Source organism: Falco punctatus (genome assembly GCF_963210335.1).
Source record: "Falco punctatus genome assembly, chromosome: 9".
In the NCBI taxonomy this organism is placed as follows: Eukaryota; Metazoa; Chordata; class Aves; order Falconiformes; family Falconidae; genus Falco; species Falco punctatus.
Window position 1 is genome coordinate 18,487,196 of NC_137589.1, and position 26,388 is coordinate 18,513,583.

A 26,388-nucleotide genomic window follows, 5' to 3' on the forward strand; every position below is an offset into this window, starting at 1 on the left:
TATCTATGCAAGATGTAATAGTTGAAGACAATTTATCTAGAGCAAGAGAGTACTTTGATCACTTAAGCAGCAGAATAAAAGAAAACATTCCACAAACTCTTGGATTGTAGCCATAGCCTCAAACGAAAAAAAAAATACCCAACACGTTTTCAACTTTGTATTTCTCATTTTTTAAAGAAAATCCAATTAATTATCAGGGATAACCACAAGTCACCAGTGCATCTTTGTCAGTTTTCTGCCACCTTGTGGTGATATAGACAATAGTAATGTAATGTTCAAGAGAGGGCTGGTGACAGTCTGATTCAGAAAAGGTCACGTAAAATGAAAAATAACTCCTTAGGTATCTAAATGTTTCAGTACACAAATTAAATTTTCATACGAAGGATTCAAGGTACAAACAGGAAGAAGACAGACAGTCATAAATGCTTCCTGATGTCAACCATATTTTCTAAAGACTCTGTAAGTCTTAAACACTAAAGGGAGTGACAGAAATCATTTTTCTTTGTGCTATTTTGAATGGATGGGGTTGGGGGATTGAAAGTGTCATCTGATATTTGCAATTACATGTGCAAACAAAAAAAGTAGAGTAAATAATGAGTGCATTGTTCAAATAGAAACAAATTGGGGGGTGCAAGGAAAAAGGATGCTTTTTTCCAAGTATTTCCAGACAGACAGCGTCAAAATTCAGCATGGAAAGATTCAGCAAGGAAAGACACTTGCTATCAATGCTTAACATGTAGATTGTAGGTCTCCCACACTAAGCTGTTCTCAGAGAATTGTATCCTGAACTTCTCCCCTTTCATTTTAATTGCTGACAGATAAGTTTGTCCAGTTTGGGTGCAGACCTGGAGGTTTTGTATGGATAAATACCAGCAAAGATCATATCAACTTCCCCTTTCTGAAGTGTTTCAATAATGATAACTGTTAATTATATAAATAATAGCTAAATATTCTTACAAAATTGTAATGGTATTTGTTCATACGGGAACATGTTGAATGTTACTTTTAAATTACTGAATATGTGGTTTTGGATTACGTATCTTTCAATATCTTTAAAACAATCTACGAAATGTGATACTAGTTTTAAGTAGTAGAGGGAAATAAAAATTCTAATCACTTCTTTAAAAAAAAAATCCCTGTATTATTACTTTGAAATGAAATACCACCCAGAAAAAAAAATATCAGGAAGACAAGTTCTCCAGAGGACGTCATAATACAAAATCAGAGCCATGTCCAGTTTGTTCATCTCTGTTCATGCTATGGTGTATTTTTAATTTTGATTGCAAGAGCTTTGGAGGAGGCTCCAAAGATTAAATTTTGGACCTAGTGAAATCCACGTAAATGTTGCTATTGAATTGAACAGGGATGGAATTTAATCTGTAGACTTTAATAAAAAATATCAACATATAACTATATTGACAATATTTGAAGGAACAGAGCCTAAAACAGAACAGCAATGCTGTGCTCTCTTCAAGAATGTTGGAAGCAACTTTTCAGTTGTGTGCATTGACTTCTGCTGTTTCATTGCTAACTTACTTAGATGTTTATACAGCCTGTTCTGTTTCTGTTGCTTCAGCTCAGTGGCACCATCAAATTCCACAACCGATAAAGCTTCGACCTGGTGGCAGCCGGTATGCAAACCTTACCGGTCAAGGACTCGACATTTTTTCTGTCTTCCCAACTACCGAAAGCCCTATGCTGTTTTCATCCCCAACCCACAAGGTGGTGGAGAGTGAAGAACTTTGAAAAACAAACAATTGTTCCAGTTACACCTGCAGAGACAGTAGAACTGGGGGGGGGAAGCAGGGGTGGGGAAGAGGTACAAGTCAAGATGCTCAAGGTTTACAAGCAACTTGTTTGTAATTAAGTGTACTGCTGCTGCAAATGTTGCAAGTAACGTATCATACGAGACTTTTGCATATTATTTTTCTGCAGGATAATTGTGGTATGGAGTGTTGTGCAATAAATTCAGTACTGTGTAGTTTGCTAAGAATTACATAGTAAACATAGTTTTCAGCACCTAAAAGCCAATACCACTATTACTGCTTGATTTAAAGCTACAGTACTGTAGCAAGCCGTGTTAAGGACGGATGATCTTTAGCTGGCATACTGCCAGTGAAAATGTTGACATTACAATAACAACAATCCTGAACGAGGGTAAACAACAAGACTTTGAATGTAGTTCTAAAAAACATGCCAGATAATCACAAAGCACAAGTTAAAGGGAAAAGATGTAACTCATTTTTATGTTATTTTGCCAGATAACCTTAGAATTTTTGAACTCAAGACTAGATAAATATAGCATTTCATGTAGGTACAGCTGTATATCCTATATATTTATATTTTTGTGTGTGTGTACTCCATGAACTGTGTACTCATGGTGTAAGGATTCATAAAGTAAGGTACAGGGCACGTGCATAGGACACTGACATAGGAAACCAAAATTCCTGTTGTCTGCTAGAGCCCATAGCTGAAATTATTTTCCAGATGTGTTTCATACCTTTTTTCTTTACAATGTTAGTGATTCTCTGCCTTTAAACACAGATAGTATCAAGCTTGTAACTTCACAGTTTTCGAATATCAGTCTCTTTTTCCTAATTTTTAATGTGACTACAAGAAAAGTGCATCTGCTACCTAGCTCATTTTTTAACCAACTGAAAAGGAATTGCGATCTGGTGGAATTTAAATTTTCACCATCATTTAGGAAACGATCACAAGTGTGGTGTCTACTATAAAGACAGAGAAAATTCTGTTAATATAAAAAAGTAATGAAGTTAAGCAACAGCTCTGTGCAAACAGCTAAAAAACCTACTGTAACTAATAGTAGTAATAAATAAGGCAATTTAATGAAAGTGCAATAGAAGGTGTTAAGTGACAACACCACCATTGATTTATTTAGCATCTATACGGTTGTGTTAATACCTCCCAGGACTTACAGTCTGTGAATATCTAAGATGATTTCCTCATCTTTCAATTACTGCTATCCCTTTTCTTTAGACATCGTTTTCTAGCAGTTGTTTAGTGCTTTCAACATGGCTGCAGCATGCAACAAAGTCCTGATCAAAGTCACAGCGATGAAGAGAAAACTTTCATTTCAGACCTTATTTGGATTTTTTCAAATTTAAAAATGTAACTTAAAAAAACTACATATGCAAAGAAAACAATGAGAAGTTATCTTAAGAGCAAAAGGAAACTGGATATAGCCAGAGACTGAGAAAGAGACAGCCTTTTGTCAGGTTTCCTACAAATACAGCTTATGTTGTCTCTAAGTGTTGGTTCCCCAAGGGGTTAGAGGAAGTGAACTTCTTTAGTTATAATTCATTCTTCAGTTACAGAGTGCCCATCTTAAGACACATTGTGGGTCTGATTTTCCAGGATAGAGAACCTCCTGCTCCTCTTATCTTTCTTATCTTCACTTGTTTTTAGGATTGTTTAGGGATTTCAAAACTAAACCTAGACTGAGTCAGAGTTGGTCAACCCAAAATTTAGTTTCCTGTATTAGTAACTATTCTTGGGAAAATAATCCAAGAAAAAATATTGGATTTTATTTATTTATTCCAGTGCTGTTGGGAAGTGGGAAGGGAGGAAAGTAAGACACAAAAGATCAAATTCTACTCCTACCAACAGCGCTGGTCTTCCCATTATTTCATGCCAGCACTGAAGAGTAGATCTTGATACAAAGTACTCAAAGTTGCATATAAGCCATCAGGCTTCACAGGTTTAGTCAAGCAATTGTCTGCTTAGAACTCCCCTGTGGCCCCTTGCCTGGCTTTGAGTGAGGGGTTGGACCAGATGACCTCCTGAGGTTCCTTCAGACCTAAATCACTCTATACTTGCTAAATTATTTTACTTTCCACTGCCTGTCTGAACACCCTGTGTGGATTAAGTTACCTACTGACTGAGCAGAAACTAAGTTCAAGCAAGCACAAACTTTTTCTTTTTTGACCGGGATATATACTAATAGGCAATTCTAGCTACAAGAGGGTCACTTTAATCAGAGTTCTGCTAAATGTAGTTTAGAAGAAAGGAATACTAGTACTTACTATTTGCAAGTATCTGGTTACCAGCGCTGGAATCACACTTGTTAATATTATTGACAGTGGTAGTGGTCCTCACATTTTTCAGTATCAGACAACATACCCAAAAACTCAGTACAAATTAAAAGACAGAGTGCACAGAGAAAATATGTAAATCATATATCTTCAGCCTCTTCTCCATGATTTCAGCGGAATGTCTCCGGACTTATATCATTACAACCTGAACTGAAGCAGGGGATTAAGTGGGATAATGGTTTTTTTAAATGTACATTCAGGTTTTTGTAAGTGGGAGGACAAGAAGCTACTGTTGAAAGACTTTTCCCAAAAATCTGTGTGAGGAGGATTAATTCTTATTCATTCAAGAAGGGGCCCCAGATGTCTCACTGACGGGTAGGCTACAGAGAATAGATCAACAAAACTGTAAGCTGAACTACAACATTCTCTCCTTAGCAGTATTTACTACCAAAAGGATCAAAAGTTTGTCCATCACATCTCTCCACATAATGCAGAAGCCAGTAATTTCAATTATTTTCAGTGCATCTGATACAAACAAAATCAGAATCTGATTCCAAATGGTCTGTAGTCATTACATTTTGCTCGTTAATTGCTACAAACAAAATCACAATCTGATCCCAAATGGTCTGTAGCTGTTAAATTTTGCTCGTTAACTGCTACAGGACATTTCTCTGCATATATTGAGCCCATAAAAAGTATGTAAAGGAAGCTTATGTGAATGGATGTAAATGCTGTTAATTAGTAGTATTGATGTGCTCATCACAAAGAAGACTTGCTGGAAAAAGACACAAAAATTGTGTTTGTTAACTCATGAAAAAGGCAAGGGGGAAAGGCTTGTGTAAGCAGCAGAGACAACACTAAGTTGTCACAAAACATGATGCTGTTTGAGTTCTTGTCCTGTGATGGACGGCACTATCTTATCATATGTCAAGATGCACTAGAGCTTATGCAACTGTGCTCCTTTCCTGAACAGCTTGGCTGTTCATTGTTTTTGTTTAATTGAATAACCAATTTCACTTCACACTAACACAGTGTTTCATCCTCTTATTCAGGGCAGGCTACTGTAACAACAAAAATCAATGTTAGAACTTCAACTGAAGTCAGCATTAGTTATTAGCTTCCAAAGTCCATTAAAACACCACAATGTGGAGCATAACATTTTATCAGTAAGACAGAGAAATGCTCGGATTTGTAACCTCTCAGTGTTTTCTGATTCAGAATCTTGTAGGTTTATTTAGTTTCCCGTTTCCTTCTAGTTCCAGTTTTGTATACAATCACAGAGGCACAGTGTATTTTAAAGAGCAGAAATGACAAATTTTGTGCTGCAATTCTAAAAAGCAAAAGTATTACCTTTGTTTTAAAATTCCGGTCCAGCTTGGCGCAAACCTAGTCCTCAGCAGCATCACAAAGCAGTTTGCATTGATATCATTGGACTTGTTGCCTTAAAACAGCTTCCATATGGAAGGTGGAACACACCCTCTGAATGTCTCATGTCTGCTAACATGAGAAGAGCATACACTGCAAATACAAAAAGCCAAGTCTGCAGTCTTTATCTTGATATGTAAACAACTGCCAATGCCAACTGTTTACAGTAATCATAGGTACTTCAAAGCAACAAATCTTGAATAAGAATTCCTTTAAGAACTGTGTTCTTAATGCTACCAGATTTAAAAGCATTATTTTATGGAAAATGTCTTTGTACAAAACTACTAGCAAGACCCAACCAAATATTTTAACTGTTACATATTGGAGAAGTGATTAATTGTTAATTGCCTTACTATTTCCAATACAAAGATAATCACTTTGAGCCTTAAAATTCTATTTTATAATTTTTTCTTGATTAAAGTTGATATTTTTTATTTTTTGATCCAAAGTCATTCTCACTGGGAAGAAAAATGTTAATGTCAGTTTTAAGTATATTTTAAGTGCATACGAAAGAAAAAAACAAACACCTGCCTGTTCAGTAATGTATTTACTTTCGTCTTACCTAAGCCTAAATAAATGCTTCAGTGTTGCATACAAACTGTGTCCTTCAAGTGTTCAAGTAACTGAAAGTGTGCAACAAGACCAGAGGTTTCCTCAGAACTTTACTGTGACAGCTGGTTAATGGAATCAGACCTTACATTATCTAGAAGAAAATCATAAAATACTGTCAAGTTTATACTAGCCATGCTTCTAGCAGGTTAATTGTGAAATACAGTTGCTGCTTTTTTAAACAGTTCTAATATCAATTTGCTTTGGTTTTAAACTATGCTTTCTTTTTCTGATAACCTCAGCCCACTCATCAAAGTTTGAAAGAACAAGTTTTCTCAGGGGTACCAGAGCAGAAGCCAATGAATCTTTGGGGCAAACACTATGTTTTAAAGGGCAATAGATTTGCCAGATTCTCAGTGTATTAGAGAATTAGCCTCCAAAGCCTACGCTTGAGCATATACTTCTACCTACAGTCTCCCATAGCCGAACTCCATTGTGTCTCAAAAATCCATACAGACTCTGTCTATTGCACTGGTCGCCTAGCCCACACACTCCCCCTGGAACACCAGTTTACTGGGTCTAGACCAACACTCCCAGTTGGTCTGTGCAGTAGGGCACTGGAGACCTGTTACAGAAGACTGTTTTCAAGCCTTAGCTGTGCATCCAGCACTTGAACAAGTGAAAACTAAATGAGGGCCAATCAAACGCACAAACCACATCAGATTTCACTCTTCCCTATACATTTTCAACTTGAATGATTTAGCATATTATTTGTATAAGGGTCCATTAGCAGACTTTGGAATGAATTTTAAATGAGCAGCGGATGTAAACCTGAAGGAAGCGGGATCTTATAGCTTGGATACAGAAGAGAACAGGGGGGAAAAATGATGCAGCACATTGCATTTGCTGGTACTGATTTTGGTTTCCCATGTAACTATATTTCTCTGTTCCTACCTGGCTTGATTTCTGTGTACTTCTGTGCCTGCTACATCAGAGACAATGTTCTTAAGATCATTTTAGCTCAGCTACAACTCCATGAGCTAAAGCTGCTCCTAAACACTTTATGATTTCTTCTGAGCAACACAAGCTGCTTTTATTAATGCCTTTATACTTCAAGTCCACTATAGATATGAAGGACCATTTATTACATAACACAAAGAAATAACGGGCTCTATGTGCTATGAATATAAGTGGCATTCTCCATTTAGATCAGTGGGAAATTCTTTTCAGAAACTGACCATCCTTTAGGATCACACAATCAGTTAGTAGCAGGCAACACAGTTTTGTAAAGAAATGGAAAAATACTGAAGATCTTCTGAAATTTTGGAGAAAAAAAAAAAAAAAAAAAAAAAGACTATACACCCTGGGCTGCAGGAAGCCATTCAACAATGAACTTCTTATTCCCTGGAGTTACATATGCAGACATTTTAAGTAAATTCTGTATAAGATACATTTTGCATGCTAATTTCTGTATAAATGAAAACTGAATTACAAATTAGGAAAAAAATGGGTAGACAATATTAAAATGTACTCTTTGGTAGAAAATATATTTAAATATTATACATGGGGTTGCTTCGGTTTTTTTAAAGCCACATTTCCTTGAAATGTAATTATAAAAACAAAGTGTTTTTAAGAAGTGCCCAGGTACCAGGTGAAATCAATGTTTGTTACAAGATATCTGTGTATAGGAAACACTGGACTGCTTCTTCAATGAATAAATACGTCTTTATTCTCAGTGCATTCGGTTTTTTCCCTGGATATTTTGTAGCGATAGAACAGCTGAACATATTTGGAGCAAACAGAAGCTGTTCTGTAAATTCTTATTGAATTTTTAAAATCTAGCTAAATTTAACTCCTAAGTTACAGAAAATTGCATCCATATTGCTTAGTTCAAATAGCTGGAAATCTAAGTGCAAGGGTAACTACCTTAAGGCAAACACTTATTTTGGAAATCAAAAATTGGACTGGAAATCATATTTTTAAAAATCTGTGCCTAGTGAACCACATCACAGTTGGGACTTCCACAAAGATTTCACCAAGGAAGTTCTACTTTACAAGGTATAGGCAACTTAGCTAAATACTAAAAAATCTAATGATACTCATGCTTAACCCACAAAGAAGTTGCAGTGTCACTGACTTCACTAAAATTAAAGTTGGCAACATTTTTACTTTTCAGAATTTGTACTGCAGCATCATTTAGGAATTCTAGTCAAGAATTGAGGTTTGCTCTGTATGTGTGTACAGTACAAGATGGACTGTGCCCTAAATATCTTATAAATGGTGAGATGGAAAAAAAAAGCCTATAAAATGGGAATGAATTAAAGTTGTAAGACATGCTAATACATATCCACTGTTGACCTCAATACTTAGGAAGAAACCACTGACTTTTCATTACTAACATACATTTTGGGAATGTACTACCCTAATTCCACCTTCAGCCACTGAAAAGTTACTGCAGTTAAAAATGTCACTCCAGTTCCAGTTCAAATATAACACCGGTCATCTTGTCAAAACAGGGTGATATGATTCAAAGAATCATAGAAACAGAGTATCTATAGCTACTTCAAACAGAAAATTCTGCAGTCTGAACCTTTTACAAGAATAAAGGTTAATTTCCCACAAATAATTCATTAGAATTTCACACTGAATTTCAATAGTGTGACATGTATGTGTAGCACGCAACAAATATTGAATGAAGCAAGCATTTCTCATCATCCCCCATGTTCTCACAATAATGTGGTTCTAGAATTACAATGTAATGACACTACAAATAGAAGTATTTCAGTTTTGCACTGCTGTTCAGTGGGACAAAAATTTCTGAGCAGACAAAACTCAGTCACTAAAAACACACCAAGCTCTGAGCAATTCAACTTTTACTTCATTTGGAGGCCCACTGGAAGCAACAATTATCTAACGGGAAGGGGCTTCAAGTGCCCATACCAGTAAAGTCCAGCACAGAACAAGGGTCACAGCCATCATCTGACAAGCACCAAACACCCAGTAGGGAAAAAAATATTTGAAAGCAATAATCAAACCCAAGTTAAATGGTCATGTTTACATCCACAAAGTGTCACTGAAGGATTTGTAAAGGAAATTTGTAAAGGAAAGCTATAAAAAGAAACTGACTTCCTGAAAAGTTGTTGAGTTTGAGAAGTCCAAACCAGCATGGATAGTATCTGCTTCTTAGACTGCCTCCAGAAAGAATTTTTAATGATTAAACTTCCCCCTCACCCCAACTGACTCCCCAAAAAGCACTGACATCATCAATAGGCAGACAGCTGCCTATACACTATAAAGAACTTACTCTGCTGCCTTCAGTACTACAGTAAACTGGAAAACCCAACTTCCAGCTCAACACTGCACCCTCCCAGGAAACAAAAATACTACAGCATTACATAAAATCAGAATGTTTCCACTAGTAACATTATGAATTAGCATCAAGATAAAAGAGATCAGTAAAACATTCACCTCCCACTAGCAAAACCAAATCTAAGAGAAGGGGGATTATAATCTTATTATATTGTTCAATCACAGAGACTGATGCAAAGACCTGCTTTACAAAGTGTTCACAAGCAACGTATTGCGCTGAAGTGCTTTTTAGGACTTCAGTTTCCATTCTGAATGAATTTTGGTAACATGACCACAGATATTTTATGTTATGTGTTGGTTTGTTCCTCTTTATGTGATCTTACCACCATTTAATCATTCACTGCATATTAATCCCTTACCTTTATAATTCTATGTATCACCATATGCAGTGGATGCTAAATTACAGTGCTGCATGGAAGAAACAAAATCCAAAGAGAAATGGATGTTAAGTACTTTTATGTAAATTACATATAAACTGCAATGTCATGTCCCACTAAATGAAATTATATGCCAGAAGTGCAGAAACACGTCAGTACTGTTCTTGCACACTACTCTGACATTTATGCTTTTGCACTGTATTACCCTTCCCACCTAAGATTTAGAAGGTTACCTTTCACTAAGCCAAGTTTTCCATGTCATATAATTGCATGATTTACTTGCATCATACTCCCATTTCAGGATGGAAAACCCATTACTGTGCTAGCAGTGCAGGTGAGACAATGTCTGCTTAAGGTTTACTTATTTGTTAATGAATTAGTGTAAAATGGCACATTATTTATGGATTGTATTGATTTTTATTAAAATCAACTGTAATATTGACTGATGAGTAATATCCAAACAGTATTAACTTGGGTATATGATGGACAACATTTAATTCTATTCTCTCTATATATAATTCTGCAAATAAATCCATTACATGACTTCATATTCCCAGAAGGCTGAATCCACTTTCTGTTTGCTGATAAAGATCTAATGTAATTCGTAAGAAGCAAAAGCCCATATTTTAATAATTAACACGATTCATTACCTTTAGAGAGGCTAAAATATACATAAAAACCACTCCTGAATGCCAGTGTTTAAAGGACAGAGTTGCTCAGAACATACAGTGCCTCTTCTACATGTGTTTAACCTAGCCTGAAAGTCTGTCCCAACAGCTTTCACTCCATGAACAGTCCAACTTGCGCCTCAGGAAGCCTACTAGTCTGCATGATGGTGACCAAGGGCAAAACGTCAATAAGACTTCTGAGAGAAGACAGACAGTAAGGTCAGCTCTTTGTATGTAACTGTTCCTGCAGCAGAGTCCCCACTCTCCCAAAACAGGGCTTAGTTCCTACTGATGCTTTTGTTTTTCACTGAAAGCTGCTTAATTGTTAAAAATAACTCCTATCAAAGCTATTCATTTGTCATTTGCAAGAATTCTAAAATATAAGACATGGCAGCAGCCAGCAGGGAACCCGCCAGCCTTCCCTGCTGGAAACCCACCAACAGCTGTTCTGGGACAGCAGCTCCTTTTCTCCTTCTCCCTCATGGCTAACAGTAGCAAGGGCTTGTTCCTGGAAACTCCCCACAGCAGCACCAGCAGCAGTACCCTTCAGCTTCACAGTCTGCCACCATCACAACTGACATCAGCAGTCAAACTTTTGCAGGCTCTACATCCTGCTACAAACACATCTGCTTCTCCAGCTGCCCTGCTTCTACTCATTTTTCGAGCTTCCCCACCTCCTGTCCTTTTCTGCCTTTTCTACCCACTTCTACAACTGAAAGAAGCAAACAAACAAAAGGCCATTCAGGGCGCCACCAGGGCTGAAATGAACTCAACTGCTTTGCAGAAGGCTTTATAACTTTCTACCAAACTCTTATCTTTAAAGTCTGTTTTTCAGAGGGTACATAAAACACACTTCTTACTCTAACTTAGAAGCAAGCATCATTTGCTAGTTGATCCTTCTGCACATTAAACTGCCAGGACTATGATGGTAGTAGTGCAACACCTGGGGCAGGAAATCCACTAGTAAGTAATTCCTACAGTAGGAATTTCAGATAGCTGGCGAGGACATTAGCATAGAAAACACTTTATTTACGATTTACAAAATCTATTATTGTTTCCAGATAACACAAGCCTAAAAATTAAAATCCAAACATTTAAAGCCTAAAAAAATCTAGAAGTTTAGATTATTTTCACTCAAGCATTCTCATTTATGGTAAGCAATCACATGTGCTTTTACAGCCATTGAAAATAAAAACCTTCCTTCCATGACTCGATACTAGCTCTTTTTCGAGCATACAAGAGACACCATAAATAGGATTAAAGCAAACCTACGCAACTTTGGAACCCACATGTTAAACTTACAAAGTTTAAGAAAGTTAGTTCTCTGAGGACTAGAACTCCAAAACATTATAAAACTTTTTCCATGGGAGCCATTTATGTGAAAACAAACCAAAGAATAACTTTAAAACTGACATAAAAATAAAAACATGGAATTAAGTTAATTTCTGGTGTTAGTCCATTCAGTTACACCACAGGTCAATTTGGCCCATGATCTGTAGAAAATAGTATCATCATTCATTACAAAAAAAACCCAAAAAACAAAACACCAAAAACTTAATTAATAAAAGGATCAAATGAACTACATGAACAAGGAAGCAACTGTCAGAAAGATTTCAAATTAAAAGTATGCTTTCCACCAGCATTAAATATATTCAATCTTCTTAAATGCATTTTGATGTAAAGTTCTCAAAGCAAATTTATTTTGTCAAATTAGTATAAGATGCAAACAAGACCAAGCTATTATAATGCCAATATTACCTTATTCAAGCAGATTAACTCTTGCTAATTATTAAATAACACATCTGGCCTGTGGCATATTCTCAGTGCATAAAAAGATCTAATTAGCTATTTGAAAGTGTTCGGGGTGATAGCTGAATATTCGCTGTGCATAAGGATCACTGTCCATTGCCATTTTTTGTCCCGTGTAATGGTGGCAGCTCTCCGGATGAAAGTGTTCACAGTGAAGGCTAATCCACTCTCTTTCAGTACTGTATCTTTCTGCTTCGGCAAGTATTCTAGTGAGAGCCATGATATAACTCAAAGCCATCTGAAGGGTCTCATACTTGGACAGCTTCTTGTCTTGACCCCACTGTGGCACCACCTTTCTCAAACGATCAAAGGCTGTGTTCAGTCCTTGCATCCGTCTTCTCTCCCTGGCATTGGCAGCCAGTCTCCTCTTGGCAGCATTCTCCATTCTTTCCGAACTGCACTTCACAACACAGCCTTGTCCACTTCTGCACTGGATGTTTGATTCTACACCTGAATCCAAATGACTGGATTTACAGGTTTTCATATTCAATGCAGCTTCAGTTTCACACACACAGAGATTACTTTTTAAAAATTAGGTATCTAAAGAGCAGTAGGGAAAGCACTCAAGTGAGCAGCCTGCGTACCTCTTGAATCTGTTTCCAGATATCAATGACGGAGTATTTTTCTCAGCATCTCAAAGAAAAGAAAAATAAAATGAAAGGTCTTCTGATTCTTCTGGAAATGTCTGAAAATCGCTTCTTATTGTTAAAAAAAAAAATAAAGAGGTTTTAATGTCTTATGTTTTCATTCTTTTAATTTGTTTGAACTCGAAGAGATAGAAAACAATGAAATCTCCATTCTCAAAAAGTATGTTACTGAAGAAAATGGTCCACTTGATTCAAAAAGGATCTGAATGGATTAAGGACACATCCACTCCAAATAACCATTTCAAATGAAAGAAGTTCTGATTCAGTTTAGGAGAGTATTTTGAAATGATGCACTGTTGCAAAGTGAAGACGTAACTTCATAACAGAAATCTCTCCTTTCTTGACTCCTGCCGGCAAGCAATGATTGTGTCTTACTGACACAAGGCTTTATAGAAACTGCAGAAGCTAAACAGGTGGTAGCAGGTGGGCGGGCGGCACTCTGCTTCCATCCCAGTACCTTCCCACCCTGGGAACTACAGGCAGAAAAAAACACAAAACAGTAAAATCCAAACATTACAGCCAGCCTTCATCTGTTGAGAAGTCTTCCAAAGCCATTCTGTCCAGCCCTAACAACTTGCCATCTGGAGTAGTGTCTGGCTGGCCCCACAAGACTGGGCAGTTAAGCAAAAGATCCTTTCAAGGGATAATCTGTTGCAACTCAGGAAAAAAAAAAATCTGTGCATTGTAGTATTTGTACATTAAAATGTGAAAATTCTGGTTAGATAGTATTTAGGGTAGAAGAAATAACTGTTCTAATGAAACAGAGGAGAAATACCTTAATTGTATATGGCTGAGAATACTACTCTTTTGCACTATGTGGTACCAAAATAAGCACTCTAATTACTAGAAATTCTTCAGCACTCACAATTTTCATGTTGTATAAAGTACATAACATTGCAGAGAGAGTAGTATCTTGACAAAAATGGGGATTATGTGTTCACCTCTCTGCAAATCTAATGTCATTAAAATAATTTAAATATATTTAAACAGTTCAGATGTAGCTATGAATTTACCTAATGATTGTAAAAATATTTAGATAGGTTGTGATATAGACATACACAAAAACATATAAGTATACAAATAATCTGAAAACTGCCCTTTTTACTACATCATAATGAAGAATATATGTGTATGTTATGTGAATTAAAAAAAAAAAAGTGTCGTCTTAGAAATATCCCTAAATAAGTAAAGAGAATAAAAAAGGATGTGAAAAAAAGAAATCTGGTTGCTGGCAGTAAGGGATTATTTCTGCTACCAACTGTAATGATAGGGAAGCCACCATATATATACCCACACCCCATAATCAAAACACCTTTCTTTTACTGTACTTGTATTATTAAAACCATTATCTACATAAACTTACAAGGAAACATCATACAATCATTTTATAAGATACACAACAGGTTAAAAAAAAACCAAACCTGCCACACAATGATTTATTATCTGTATTGATTTCAAACTTAATTAAATTGTTACCAGCTTTCATAAATCAGTAACTTTTTTCATTAGAGACTGAATACTGTATATTTATTTAGAACTATAGCTCAATTGTTTTCATTATGACTCCAAAACTTGGTGTAGTTGTAAACAGCTGATTAATCCCTAGCAGAAGCAATGACAATGAAAGAGGTTGAATAATCCAAAAACAATAGCATGCAATTGAACACTAATGGACTCCAGCATGACAGATGTTGAACGCAGGCTGTTAACGCCCAGTTGCTCTGCTCTTAATATTCTGAATCCTAATGGTCTTGAACAGAAATGATAGCTGAGGTAGGGAGTCTCCATTATTCCATTATCAAAATGTATGCCACATCTTCAATTTTTAAAGAAGTACAACTGCATCATGTTTCATTATAAATGTTCAACATTCCTATCTGTGTGCATTGACCTATTCTCCCAAATGTAAAGAACTACTACTACACATTAAAACGCTACTTTCTGAATGACAATTTCTGATTATTTGTGTGTGAGAGCAAGTGGAGAACGGCACCTTTCAAAAAAGCCACATAACCATATGCCTTTCACAGAAGGATCAGCAATTAGAACTTGTGAGATACTTCTTTTTCTGAAGACATTTCATGGGAAGTATCACACATGCAGCAGAAAAAAAAATACACCTCTGAACTTCATGCTATTGCTAGAGCGTATTTTAGTGCTACAAGCTTCCATGCCCAAATAAGTTTGTTAGTTAAATCCTTTGTCTCTTAAAATGAATCTCAAGGGGTTTTTAATGTAAACGAACACAATCAAATTAAGATGTTTTGTAAGTTAATAAATATTGTGCATTCTCATGAGATGGCTATTACTCAGTTCAGATAATTAATCACTCTCAGTGTTAAGAGTGCTGGTAACTTCATGCCAGAAGTATGAAAAGGACCCCTTTAAAATATCATATGGTATAATACCCTTTTTTTTCATTTGTCAGCAGTTTTCCTATTTTTAACTTCATATGTCCTGACAGTATGAACTACAACAAAGACTTTAAATATATTGAAAATCAGTTCCTAAAAACTTTGCATTTTACCCACAAATGCACAGTAACATAGTGCATGACAGTGCTGTTAATTTTCCCCTTCCTACTTGATTCACCACCATTATCATGCTTTGACTAACACACTGATATAATCTCAAAGGAGACGGTATGATTTATCTCTCTTACAGAACAAACTGTAACTTTATCATAAATTATTTACTATCAAATGACAGGACAAGGGCCCAAATCCATCTGGATTAATAATGAACCTCTAACAGGATTTTATAGTTTATAGGCAAGGCTAAAAAATTGTTCTGTAGCAGATCAAAATGTCTGCTTTTTATCACTTACAATTGTTTTAAGTTTCTGCTTTATAAAAAAGAAATAAGAAAAGTGAGTATTATGGTCTTATCCACACCAACTAATTTAGTTCATTTGCACAGCCCACCAGCCATATGAAAATACGTTATCTCAAGCTAGAAAATAAACTGCTTTACTGCTCAGTCAATAATGGAAAGGGTATCAGTGAAATTCTCCCAGGTTTCCTCCACCTGGTTTGATTTCCTCTATATTTCAGTTTGTCACAGTTATTGCTTATTTAATTCTATTCCCTCCTCCATTTATTTTTAATTATTTCTTAGAGATCTTATTCTTTGAAATAATTTTTCAAATTATTTTCAAGATTTTTATGATATGTTTACAAAAAGCTATTAACATAATCTGATGTGATATACTGCTGTGGTGCTAAAAACTCTTCTAAATCCCAATCATATTGGTCTCATCTTATTGTACATCAATCATTTCTCAATAATTTCCCTTTTACTCCTACCGTAATCTCAAGACAGAAGAGCATTTGAATCACCAGAAAGAAGTTCTGTGTCTACTCAATTACTCAGATTTCAATCTCTGAATCTCTAACTATGCAGGTAGAAATTTAGCACTACTCCATGATCATAGCAGCATTATTCTTGATTCACATTTTAATTCTAAAAGAATCTTTAATCAAAATATTATATTTTTCTCAGAGAGAAACAAGAGAGACAGGTAAGAATGTTATTTCAGTCATCAACCAAATTATTTCAGCATCATTAAGTCACTAATGATATTAGGAAAATATAGTATAGTTTCCATCTGAAGAAATTAACTAGTTTCAGGATTTATGACTGCATAGAGAAATACATTTAAAATTGTCTGCTAGATGTATGACTACATACAGAAATACATTAAAAATTGTTTGCTAGATGTCCAAGTGAAGAACTCAGATGAGATTATCACAGCACCCACTAAGAAAAGCTGGATATCTTCCACCTGTACTACTATGGAAAACCCAATTTAATTAATCTTGTTGTGGAATGACTGTGGCCAAATACTAAATTTAAAAGGAAGTCAAAGTGAAATTTTGGTTAAAGTTTAATTCCTCAATAGCTTCTGTTCTCTAGTTGTACTAAAAATAACATGCACAAGCAAAATATCAAAAAAAAGAATCTTACCTGGTCCTTCTAGCCAGAACTCACTATTTCATCTCAAGAGATCCTTTCTAAAAGGCTCATCAAGACTTCTTACCATTGTAGTTTATACTGAGCAAAGCTGAAAGACTGGCATGCTGTACGCTGCCTAATTAAGAGCAGGTGGGTAACTACCAAAATATGATCATCCTTAAGGGTCCAATTTCTAGTAATATTTGACTCAGCTCACAAGACAGGCTAGAAATCCATGGTGGGCAGAATAACATATTTTCCTCCCTTGGCTATTTACATTGTTTTTGTTATCACAGCTAGGACAATCAAAAAACAGACAAATTCACAAGTGAATGTTGTATCCTGAACTGAAGAGAAATTTATACACTTACTCATACTGGGAAGCTGAACAGCAATCTACAGCAGTAAGATGAATTTACAGTCACTTCACCTGGGGCTTTCCAACCTCATACTGGACACCCTTTTCTACAGAGTGCTTAGAACATTTCATTTTCCTCTGAAGTCTCTCTGAGGTGAGCTTTTCTTTCTAACAGTTCAACAAATCTCCCGACCACACTTAAAGCTCTGCTTGCCATGACACCCGACAGCTATCACTTCTCAATTTACCCATTTCTCCTTGCCAGTCATCCTTTTCTGTTCCATGTTATCTTTCTTAAGTAGCTTTTCCCAGTGATCCTGCACAGAACACCCTTTCAACATAACTTTGTTTTAAAGCATGCTTTTACAACAGGAGGTCTAAAATGTCAAAAAACAAAAATAAGAAAGAGTTCATTTTACCATGGTACTAGAGGAACATGTTTTGAATCTTTAACTGTCTAAAATTTTCTCACCTGTATTATGTATCGAATATACATACATACATATACACACGTGCATACACATGACAGCTCAACAAAAGAAGTTTCCAATTAGAATGATATTGCAACCCACTGTACACTACAGCAGCAAAAAAAAGCTTTGACACATCATTACAAAGCTAGCAAATTTTCTGAGTACTTGACACCATATAGGTTCTCCTATGCTTAAAAACAGTTATCTATCAAGATCAATTCCACCTGTACACACTCAGTAATCTGCAAAAACTGGCCTGAACTTTTTCACAAAGGGATGTACAGGCAACGCACAACAGGGGGGAGGGACGCAGTTACCTGACATGATGTCCACTGCTTACCATTCAACTAGCATTGTGCAAGGAAGATTGGATACTCAAGTACTACAGCTATGGAAGTTTTGCTCTACAGCTGAACTAACTAGCCTAGGCAAAACACCGATCCCTCTGTTCACCTTTTAAACATAAATTAACTTGTTTAGTGCTATCTTCAGTAGCACTGGGCACTACAAATATGCCCACAGCAACCACTTTAAGAAAATTAAAATTACTTGTTAGGCATTCTGGCACAGGCAAGAGCAGACAGAATTCATGTATTTAAGATATAATTCATTTAACTATCTTTTATTTTCCTATACACCCAAATCCAGCGAGGCAAGAGTCTTCAAGAGAAGACCTTCCTTTACTACGTAACTTGAGGTTTATTAAAAGTGCTACCTATGCTATGCACCAAAAAACAGATGAGGGAAGGGATCTGCTTTACCCTCCTGACTCCAGACAGGAATTACTGGTTTTATGATCTCTCCTAGATGTTTTTCTAACCTGTTCTGAAAAACTTCTAACAGGATAACTAGCAGCTCAAGTGATAAATTACTGTCTTTTAATATACCAAGTACCTCAGGATTAGAAGGATGAAGTAGGTGGTTGGGACATATTTCATCAGCTGATGTGACTATTTCCTCACACCAGAAGGAAGTATAAACTCAGGACTCCTGGGTTCAACTGCAGATTCTGGAGGGATCAGTGCTCCTGACTTCCCTCTGTTGTGGCCCTTACACACTCTTGAACTTTCTCAGATGCCTCCCATCCAACTGTCATCCTGCCCATTCCTCACTCCTGTGCATCACAATCACCTCTGTAAATGTATGGGGATATTTGAGATTACAGGGGGATAAACTCCCGTGTTTCACCTCCTGTGCCCTCCAAACACAACAAGATGGTCCTTTTAACTTCAAAACAGAGATGTTTGTTTCAAATGGATTCTGCAGAGATGGTAACAGTCAAAGCCCAACAATTTATGAACCAGCATAGGTGAACTAGGATTCATGCACTTATTTTTAAGAAGTTTATAACTGTAACTAAATTTAATGAGATCCCTGATACAGAAGCAACAGCAGTGCTACAAAAAAACAAAACCAAATAATCTTAAACTTGTTAGGAGAATGGATGAACTAAACTTCTTAATAGGAAAATGAGCTCAGTGTTCTTCCTTAATCAAAAGATATGGTCAGACAACCTCAAGCAACAAAGGTAATGCAGTTTAGGATGTCGTCTTAGCAGAGGGCATGATTTGTTATTACATTTTATCTACTGAAACTTCAGGCTTTTGCTGAAACAGATGGTCTTACTCCTTTCCTGTCCCTAGGTGCTTGCTTCCTCCCAAACACTCGCAAGGTAGGCAATAATGCACTTATAGGCTGAGTCAGTTCCCCAAGCTGACTTTGTGAAAAAACATTTTCTTACACTGTAGTAATTCTTAAATTACCTATTTGCTATGCCACCTGAAGCATAAGAAACACCTTAATGTCATTTTAATTGTCCTACATTCAAAACAACTTTTTTTTTATTAGACAAAAAATACCAAGATCATTCACAAGTTAGACTTCAAAATTAATTTTTTTCTTTGGAATTCAGAACAAAACCCACAAAAATTCCTGCACATAGAAACTGAACAGGTAACTATGCCAAGAGACAGTCTGGAAATTCATCCTGGAATGAAATTACTTCCCTAGAAGTTTCTGTACCTTTTTATTTTCAGCACAAGTATAACATTTACCAAATTTCCTACTAAGACTATGCCTAATCCTATACTTAAAATGGCAAATACTGTAAATTCCAATTCAGTTAGGCCTGTATCTAACCTACTTGATAATCAGCAATTATGTATTTTACCTGGCTTTGTTGAGTTTTCCAGCTTTGTTGTGGTTTCCAGCTTTTAAAAGACCGTGGGCAACAATGCTAACTATACATTGCAGATGTCATAGCAGGTTCTTACAGTTGCGGGGTGTTAGGGCTCTCCCCAATTAGCTCTCGAAGATCACTTATTATTGATGTGTGAAAAAGCAACTCCTTTTTATTTTCTCATATACCTTTTTCTCTTGATACATGGGGATTGTCTTCCTGATTCACAGGAGAAAACTGAAACTGTTCACACAGTAGTATAGTCTCTTTGTATGAGCAATGAACTTACTTTATCACAGCCTGGGGAAGAGACAGCTGTTACATTAGTGGAATTTTCTGTTTACTGTTGCAGGGAGAAAGGGGAGTACAGAAAGGGAGCTATAAAAGCTGCTTCATGGTATCAAAAGAGAGGAATGTAAGGATGTGCTCCCACTGAGTTTCCCAGATACATCATCAGAAAAAATTTCAAAATCAAAAAACAAACTGCTTGCACACGCAGATTTTGGTCGAGTAAGTAGCTTGACATTACTACAAAAGTAGAAAAAAAAATGCAGCTTTTTAAGTACTGTATTAAAACTTTTCTGTATAATATATAACTGTCAAAATATCACAGTCTCTGAGTAAAAGCACTATTTCCCCCCGGACACCAAGAGCTAGTCCTCTTTTTCCTCATATGGCAACCTTCCAAGGGACAGGACCTGTAACAGACTCTATGAACATTCAGCTTTTTATTCTTTCCATCAGCATACTAAAACATTCATTTTCTCCGTATTTTCCTACAGTGAAAAGTCACTGTCTATAGCCTATTCTTGTCTCTATCAAGAGGCATGAAGACCCTCATACTGAAGCTGACATCTTTCCAGCACCTATAACCACAAAAACTAAGGAGACATGTAAGCAAGTGCTGCAATATAGTAAATCTATTTATGAAACACTGTTACTTGTCTATAATTTCTATACCATAAAGACTGCAATCTGCAATGCACAACCTGCTTCAGTCAAAGTACAAAAAGAATCGATGTGTAGGAAAGTATAAGGTAGTTTGTATGAAAGTGAGCGTTAAAATTGTTGGAAATTGAACTACCTCTTGACAAGCAGACAAAAACCAAGAACCATAGAGAATGGTGCCTGTTTTGAGAAACAGAAAAGTGCACAAGAAAGAAGCCCCATAAGGGATAAAATATAGTGTCTAACACCACAAACCTGTAAAGACTTGAGTATGTTTAATATTAAGCCCTAAGTAAACCCACTGAATTCAGTGGCAGCCTGCTTACAATATTTAAGATAAATACCAGCACTTGTAATTTCAGGGAAAAGAGAAAAAGCAAAGACAGACAATGAGGAAAACCAAGGGCCACAAGATGAGATATAAGCAGAGATACAGGCAGGAACACAAAGTGAGAATAAAAGGAAAATGAAAAACACGGGAAGCTTTCAAGTGGGCTGAGTTGCAACAGTTTACAGGGGCTGGAATCTATAGACCATAATATTGGGAACTCTCTTTTTTTTTCTTTTCAAACTCTTTGACTCTGTTGTAACGTGAAGCAGAGAATGCAATGCACTTCAAAAACTAATTACAGTTATGCATCTGGTTCCTAACCAGTTAGGAGGAAGACTCAAAACTCCTCATCTCCTGAAACATAATTAATGCTACAGTTAATGTTGCTTGCTCAAAACAGAATTGTGTATAGATTGCGCCATATAGTTTATTGACTGAAATAAAAATATATGAAGCAACAATGGCAAGAGTGATTCCAAAGGATGCTGTAAGCTTTTAATAAAATAATTTTTCAGCTCAGAAGTAGCTATTTTCTTGTGCAAACAAGCATAAAATTACTACTCACTGCCCTGCTTCTCATTGATTTCTACTTGGCACAGTTTGCCAGATGCTGTTTGGTCTAAGTGTTGCCTTGACCTCCGCTGGTGACGCTGGCCCCTTTTTGCTTTGTTGTGCAGTATTTTCCCAGCAGGGAGGTCCCACCCCTCTAATAGTTCAGTTGCAACTTTTGCTAAAGACTTATAGGTTACCCATATGTTGTACTGGAGGGGCCAGCCTGACTGGAATTAACTCAGAAGTGGCGTCCAGCATTGTGACTGGAGCTGGCCCAGAGGAGATTATAAATGCCCCAAAACTAATTAAATATTTTGTCTCCTGCTGGTAAACAAAAGCGAATGAGGGCAAAAATATGAAATGCCTGATTTAACTAGGACCTGTAAGTAGCTTGACAACAGCAACCCTGAAGCCAGTGATGCATGATTTAAAAGCCCCTAATGGGTCAAAGATGTTACACAAGTGAGACTTTTGTCGATTATCCTTCACTTTATATACTTGCAAAACTGTTACATAAATGTACCTGCTATCAGTTTTCAGAGTATGTCACAACAGCATTTCTGGGGTAAAAGCCATGCAGTCCAGATATTTCTTTGGAAGCATTCTTAACTTTCTCTTTTGCACTGAAAAAGTACAGAAAATAAATGTCACCACCCAAAGAAACATGTACAAATAAGAAGTGATAGAATTTTCAGTAACATTTTTAAGGATCTGAACTGTCAAATGGTGCTTCATAAAATGAGACAGATTTCTCTTATTTAGTAACATATTTAGTGACATTTTTAAAAAACTGTTAGCCAAGTGCCTTGAAAGAAACATATATAGAAGAATATATATAAAGAAATCCGTTAAATTACTTAAATACAGAATAATGTATATTTAAGAATTCAGCTAAGTTATTTAAATAATGGATCAAATGCTCTTGATATATATTATTCACATTTAATGTATTCAGTTTTGTAAATTAAAAATTCTCTCTCATGGCATTTTAAATACTCTATATTCATAAGGGAACACCATATTTTAAAATACACTACTGCAGACTTAACTTCTTTTAGTAATGTATAATAGTTATGCAAATATTACATGAAGATGTTTTAGAAAGTTAAGTGAAGAAATGTCCTACAAAAAAGCTATTAGTAAAGAAAATGAGAATTCTATGTTCTACATACTAATTTCACATACATGCTTACCTTCATCTGTTTATGTAATCCTACTGCAGTTAATGGGACTAATCAGGTGTCCAGATTTCAAAAGACCTGTAAGCTTTGGTCATCCAGTCCCTCAGTTCATAATGCTGTTAGTGTGCACTAGAAAGTGCCTTGTTTAATGAAAGTATAGCATTCACCTTTCCTGGGAGAGCATGTGTCAAATAGTACGTTTTCCACAAGCACATTTTTACTTACATTTAAAAAAAAAAAATTACAATAAGGTTTTCCTTACTTGCTGAAATTTGAAACTTACTGAAAAATGGCAAGGATTAAATATCTGGGTAAAAGAAAAGGAAAGCTTAAAACAAATTGATAGATGCATATATATACATACATAGATGTACAAAACCCATATATACACCTCCCTTCATTTTGTATAGTATTTTACTTTTAAGATTTTTACTTTATAATTAAAATGTGATCCACACTCAGTGTAAGTAAAAGTTTACACTATCAACTGTAAGGGCTGATGTTGTAATTAATGCTTTCCAAATTAACTAGGAACTTCTATAGCTATATTGGTTTGCATCCTGCCATAGACAGATGAGTGCACATGCACACAGGCATATAACACATCTGCTCTTTTGTCCAAATGGACAGCAGGACGCCACAGAGGTTTCTCCATCAAAAGAAATGCAATTCTAAAAGATTAAGATGTTATACTTCAGCACATGGTAACATTTGATGTTTCAGATTTTCTAATCTCCCAAGTGTCACATTTCCAAACTGTAATGAATTAGATGTGACAGGTATATTCTAAAAGCTACTAGTAAAGCTGGTTGTGAATAAAGAAACACTTAATGTAGTGATTGCTAATACATAATGCTGTATTTAGAATGCACAAAGGACAATGTTTCCCATTAGGTAAATGAGAATAAAAAGTGATAAACCATGACTAGAAGAGCAAAAAACCCACTTCATCCAATGTATACGGAAAAAGGACTGAATATTTGGTATCAAAAAGCTTGTTTGGTTTTTCTCCCATGAAGCTACTTGTTTCTTTTCATTCCTTGTTATTTCAAAGATTTCAAGAATCTCAAATGACAGCATTCTATCAGATTTTAGTGGAGCTTTCTCTTGAATTATCCAGACTTGAGGATGGGGAAGTTTTCTCAGACTTAATTAATATCACAGTGAAAATTTCAAATGAAAGGCTTTTTAAAGCAATATATTTAGCCACTTTTGATAAACAGGTTTCCTTTTAGATATACAAAACAAATGATACAATCTTCTTTATTTAATGACATACACTGTGGTTTATGCCATCAGCTGCTCCCAGACCTTAATTCCTAACACAGAAAATGCACTGAGGCAGCTGTATTTCCCTGCAGCTGGTCTTCCTCATATACAATTGAAAAGCAAAAAGGTATGTATTACTTTGTTTTTCCTTACAGCTTAAAAAAAAAGTGTGAGCATAGTAATATCTGTATTTTTGCAATTTAGATTCACCAATATATGTGCAGTGAAGTGCTATCAATGTAAAGAATTAGGGATGCTTTTAGAGTCAATCACCAGGAAGACTTCCTGCCCAAGTTATACAGCATTAAAAAGTCAAGAATGCAAGCTTTACAGCATGGGCTATTCAACCTAACAGACAAGCCCATAAAAAGATTAAATAGCTAGAGGACAAAGTTTGAAAACCATGAACTGGAAACACAAAATATATTTTATCAAGGAATATGATAGATTCTTCATAAGCTTACATTTTTATATTAAATTTGGATGTCATTCTACTTTACCTAAATCACAAAGTATTGCCTTCAGTGCCACAGATTGCTTTGTGGACTATTACAGTCTGCAGTACACATTCAGGTCATCAGATTAGATGATGGCCTTATATAGATGCATCTATAAAATGCAGAAAAGACTACCAAAGTTACCTACTAATAAAAGACAGCAAGCCACTAAAAGTCTGAAACTACAAAGAACTCTGGTAAACTGCATGCAAATTAATTTCATTTAGTCTCTAAATCTTTTTTTATTTAGGGAAAGCATGTATCTTTTTTAAGGTGAATTGAAGCCATTTAATATATCTCAGGTATTCAGAGAATAAAGAAGCTATAAAATTCAAAAGGCTCAATGAAGAGGAAACAAACCCAAAATATTTTACTGGTATCACTGAAATTTGAAATGTATCACTGTATCACTCAGTCTTCCTCTAAATTTTGATGAGTACGGGTGACAAAAAAGGAACATGTATGACACCTGGACAGGGAACACAAGCTTGGATCTATTTTTTTCAGAAAGGTTGTTTTCTAGAAAGGGTGTTTATGTGTTCTTCCACAAAGAAAAAAGATCTGTTGATTAGACTGGTCTCACTACATTGTACAAGGCCTTTGCATGGGTACACACTGGAGGAAGCACGTGAGAAAATTTGTTCCTAGTTAAGAAAAGACCAGCACAATCAGTCTTAGGTCTCAATAAGGGAAGTAAAATGCTTGAAAACAGTTGAGGAGGGAAAATGAATATACAGAACTTATGATCTCTCTTCTACTTTTTCATGGCTGGCAGGAAAGACTAACTGAAGCGATGAATTCCTATTGTACCATTCTAAGGATCAAGATTCCACCTTCTTTTTGTCCATCTCAAAATGCTAGGGCATGGCACAACATCATTCACGCTCCCAGCTAGCAGGGAAATCTAGCAAAAATCACACCTCCTCAAGTACAAATCCCTTTGGAGGTCCTCTTGGAACTGTCTGACTGTACAACCTTTTTAGTCAGTGCTAGTGCCTGATAAGACAACTGAATCCTTTGTTAAGAATTTCCAAAATGAAACAGAAGTACGAATTAATTGGTATTCTGACTGGGACTAATTCAAAGGTGTCGTCTAGTACCTTGGGACACGGTGTGTTCTACTTTGGAGAGAATCAATCAGTCAGAGATTGATGAAGAGGTGGTGAGGTCAGGTTTGCAAATACAGAACCATCTGCAGAGTCTCCTGGGTTGGTACCTGCAGCATAGTAATTTACAGGAGCAGGTGCTTCCTTTTAATCTACATTTTTTTTCTGCTGAAATTGTAACTTTATTGAGAAAGTGTCTGCAGTTTGTCATTAAGAGGGTACTTTGTTTATTGTTGCTATTAACTGCTGAAAGGTTTCTGAATGTTGTAGTAACCATACTCCTTAAAAACACAGGTAAGAGTAGAGGCTGTGATGTTAAATATGTAGTGTCAATTATATGCATCTTCAGAAAGCTGCTACACATAAACATACTGAAGTCCAAAAGGCAGTTTTTAAAACAATTATTTTGTCCAGAAAGGAGCCATTTCTTTCTGAAAATGGATGACTGAAATTATCATAGTCGTTAAGATTACAATTTATTTCTGTTTACAGCCATAAATACTTATGGAGAAAGGAGGCATTCTGAAACAAAAGAAAAATTCAAGAATTCCAGCTGGAATTTCCCACCTGAATTGAGCTTGGTGGGGTGGGCACTCTGGTAAGTCCCCTATGCTTTGATCCAAAGCATAGCCAAAGGTCGGTAG

General features: G+C 36.0%; 3 protein-coding genes across 8 annotated transcripts in view; 1 reads left to right on the forward strand and 2 right to left on the reverse strand.

The window, feature by feature from the left end:
• Positions 1-7,761, forward strand: part of MYPN (myopalladin) — an 85,203-nt gene extending 77,442 nt beyond the window's left edge. For all 4 annotated transcript variants that reach the window (XM_080401290.1, XM_080401287.1, XM_080401288.1 and 1 more), the window contains one exon: positions 1,577-7,761. In XM_080401290.1, the coding sequence (XP_080257416.1) occupies positions 1,577-1,746 (170 nt within the window). In that variant the 3' untranslated portion in view covers positions 1,747-7,761. The remainder of the gene's footprint in view (positions 1-1,576) is intronic.
• PBLD (phenazine biosynthesis like protein domain containing) overlaps positions 1-26,388 on the reverse strand; it is an 81,285-nt gene that overhangs the window by 35,323 nt on the left and 19,574 nt on the right. Inside the window, exons 9-10 of one of the 3 annotated variants that reach the window (XM_080401377.1) lie at positions 22,215-22,314; positions 12,737-13,369 (exon numbers count right to left, since the gene is read on the reverse strand). In XM_080401377.1, coding sequence (XP_080257503.1) covers positions 22,238-22,314 — 77 coding nt within the window. In that variant the 3' untranslated portion in view covers positions 12,737-13,369; positions 22,215-22,237. Of the gene's footprint in view, positions 1-12,736; positions 13,370-20,048; positions 22,315-26,388 lie in introns of those variants that run through there. The other 2 variants (XR_013930335.1, XM_080401376.1) reach the window with 2 other exon arrangements.
• Positions 12,278-12,733, reverse strand: ATOH7 (atonal bHLH transcription factor 7; the record flags this gene model as incomplete). Its single annotated transcript, XM_080403076.1, has 1 exon — positions 12,278-12,733. The coding sequence occupies one exon, from the start codon at positions 12,731-12,733 to the stop codon at positions 12,278-12,280; it is 456 nt and encodes a 151-aa protein (XP_080259202.1).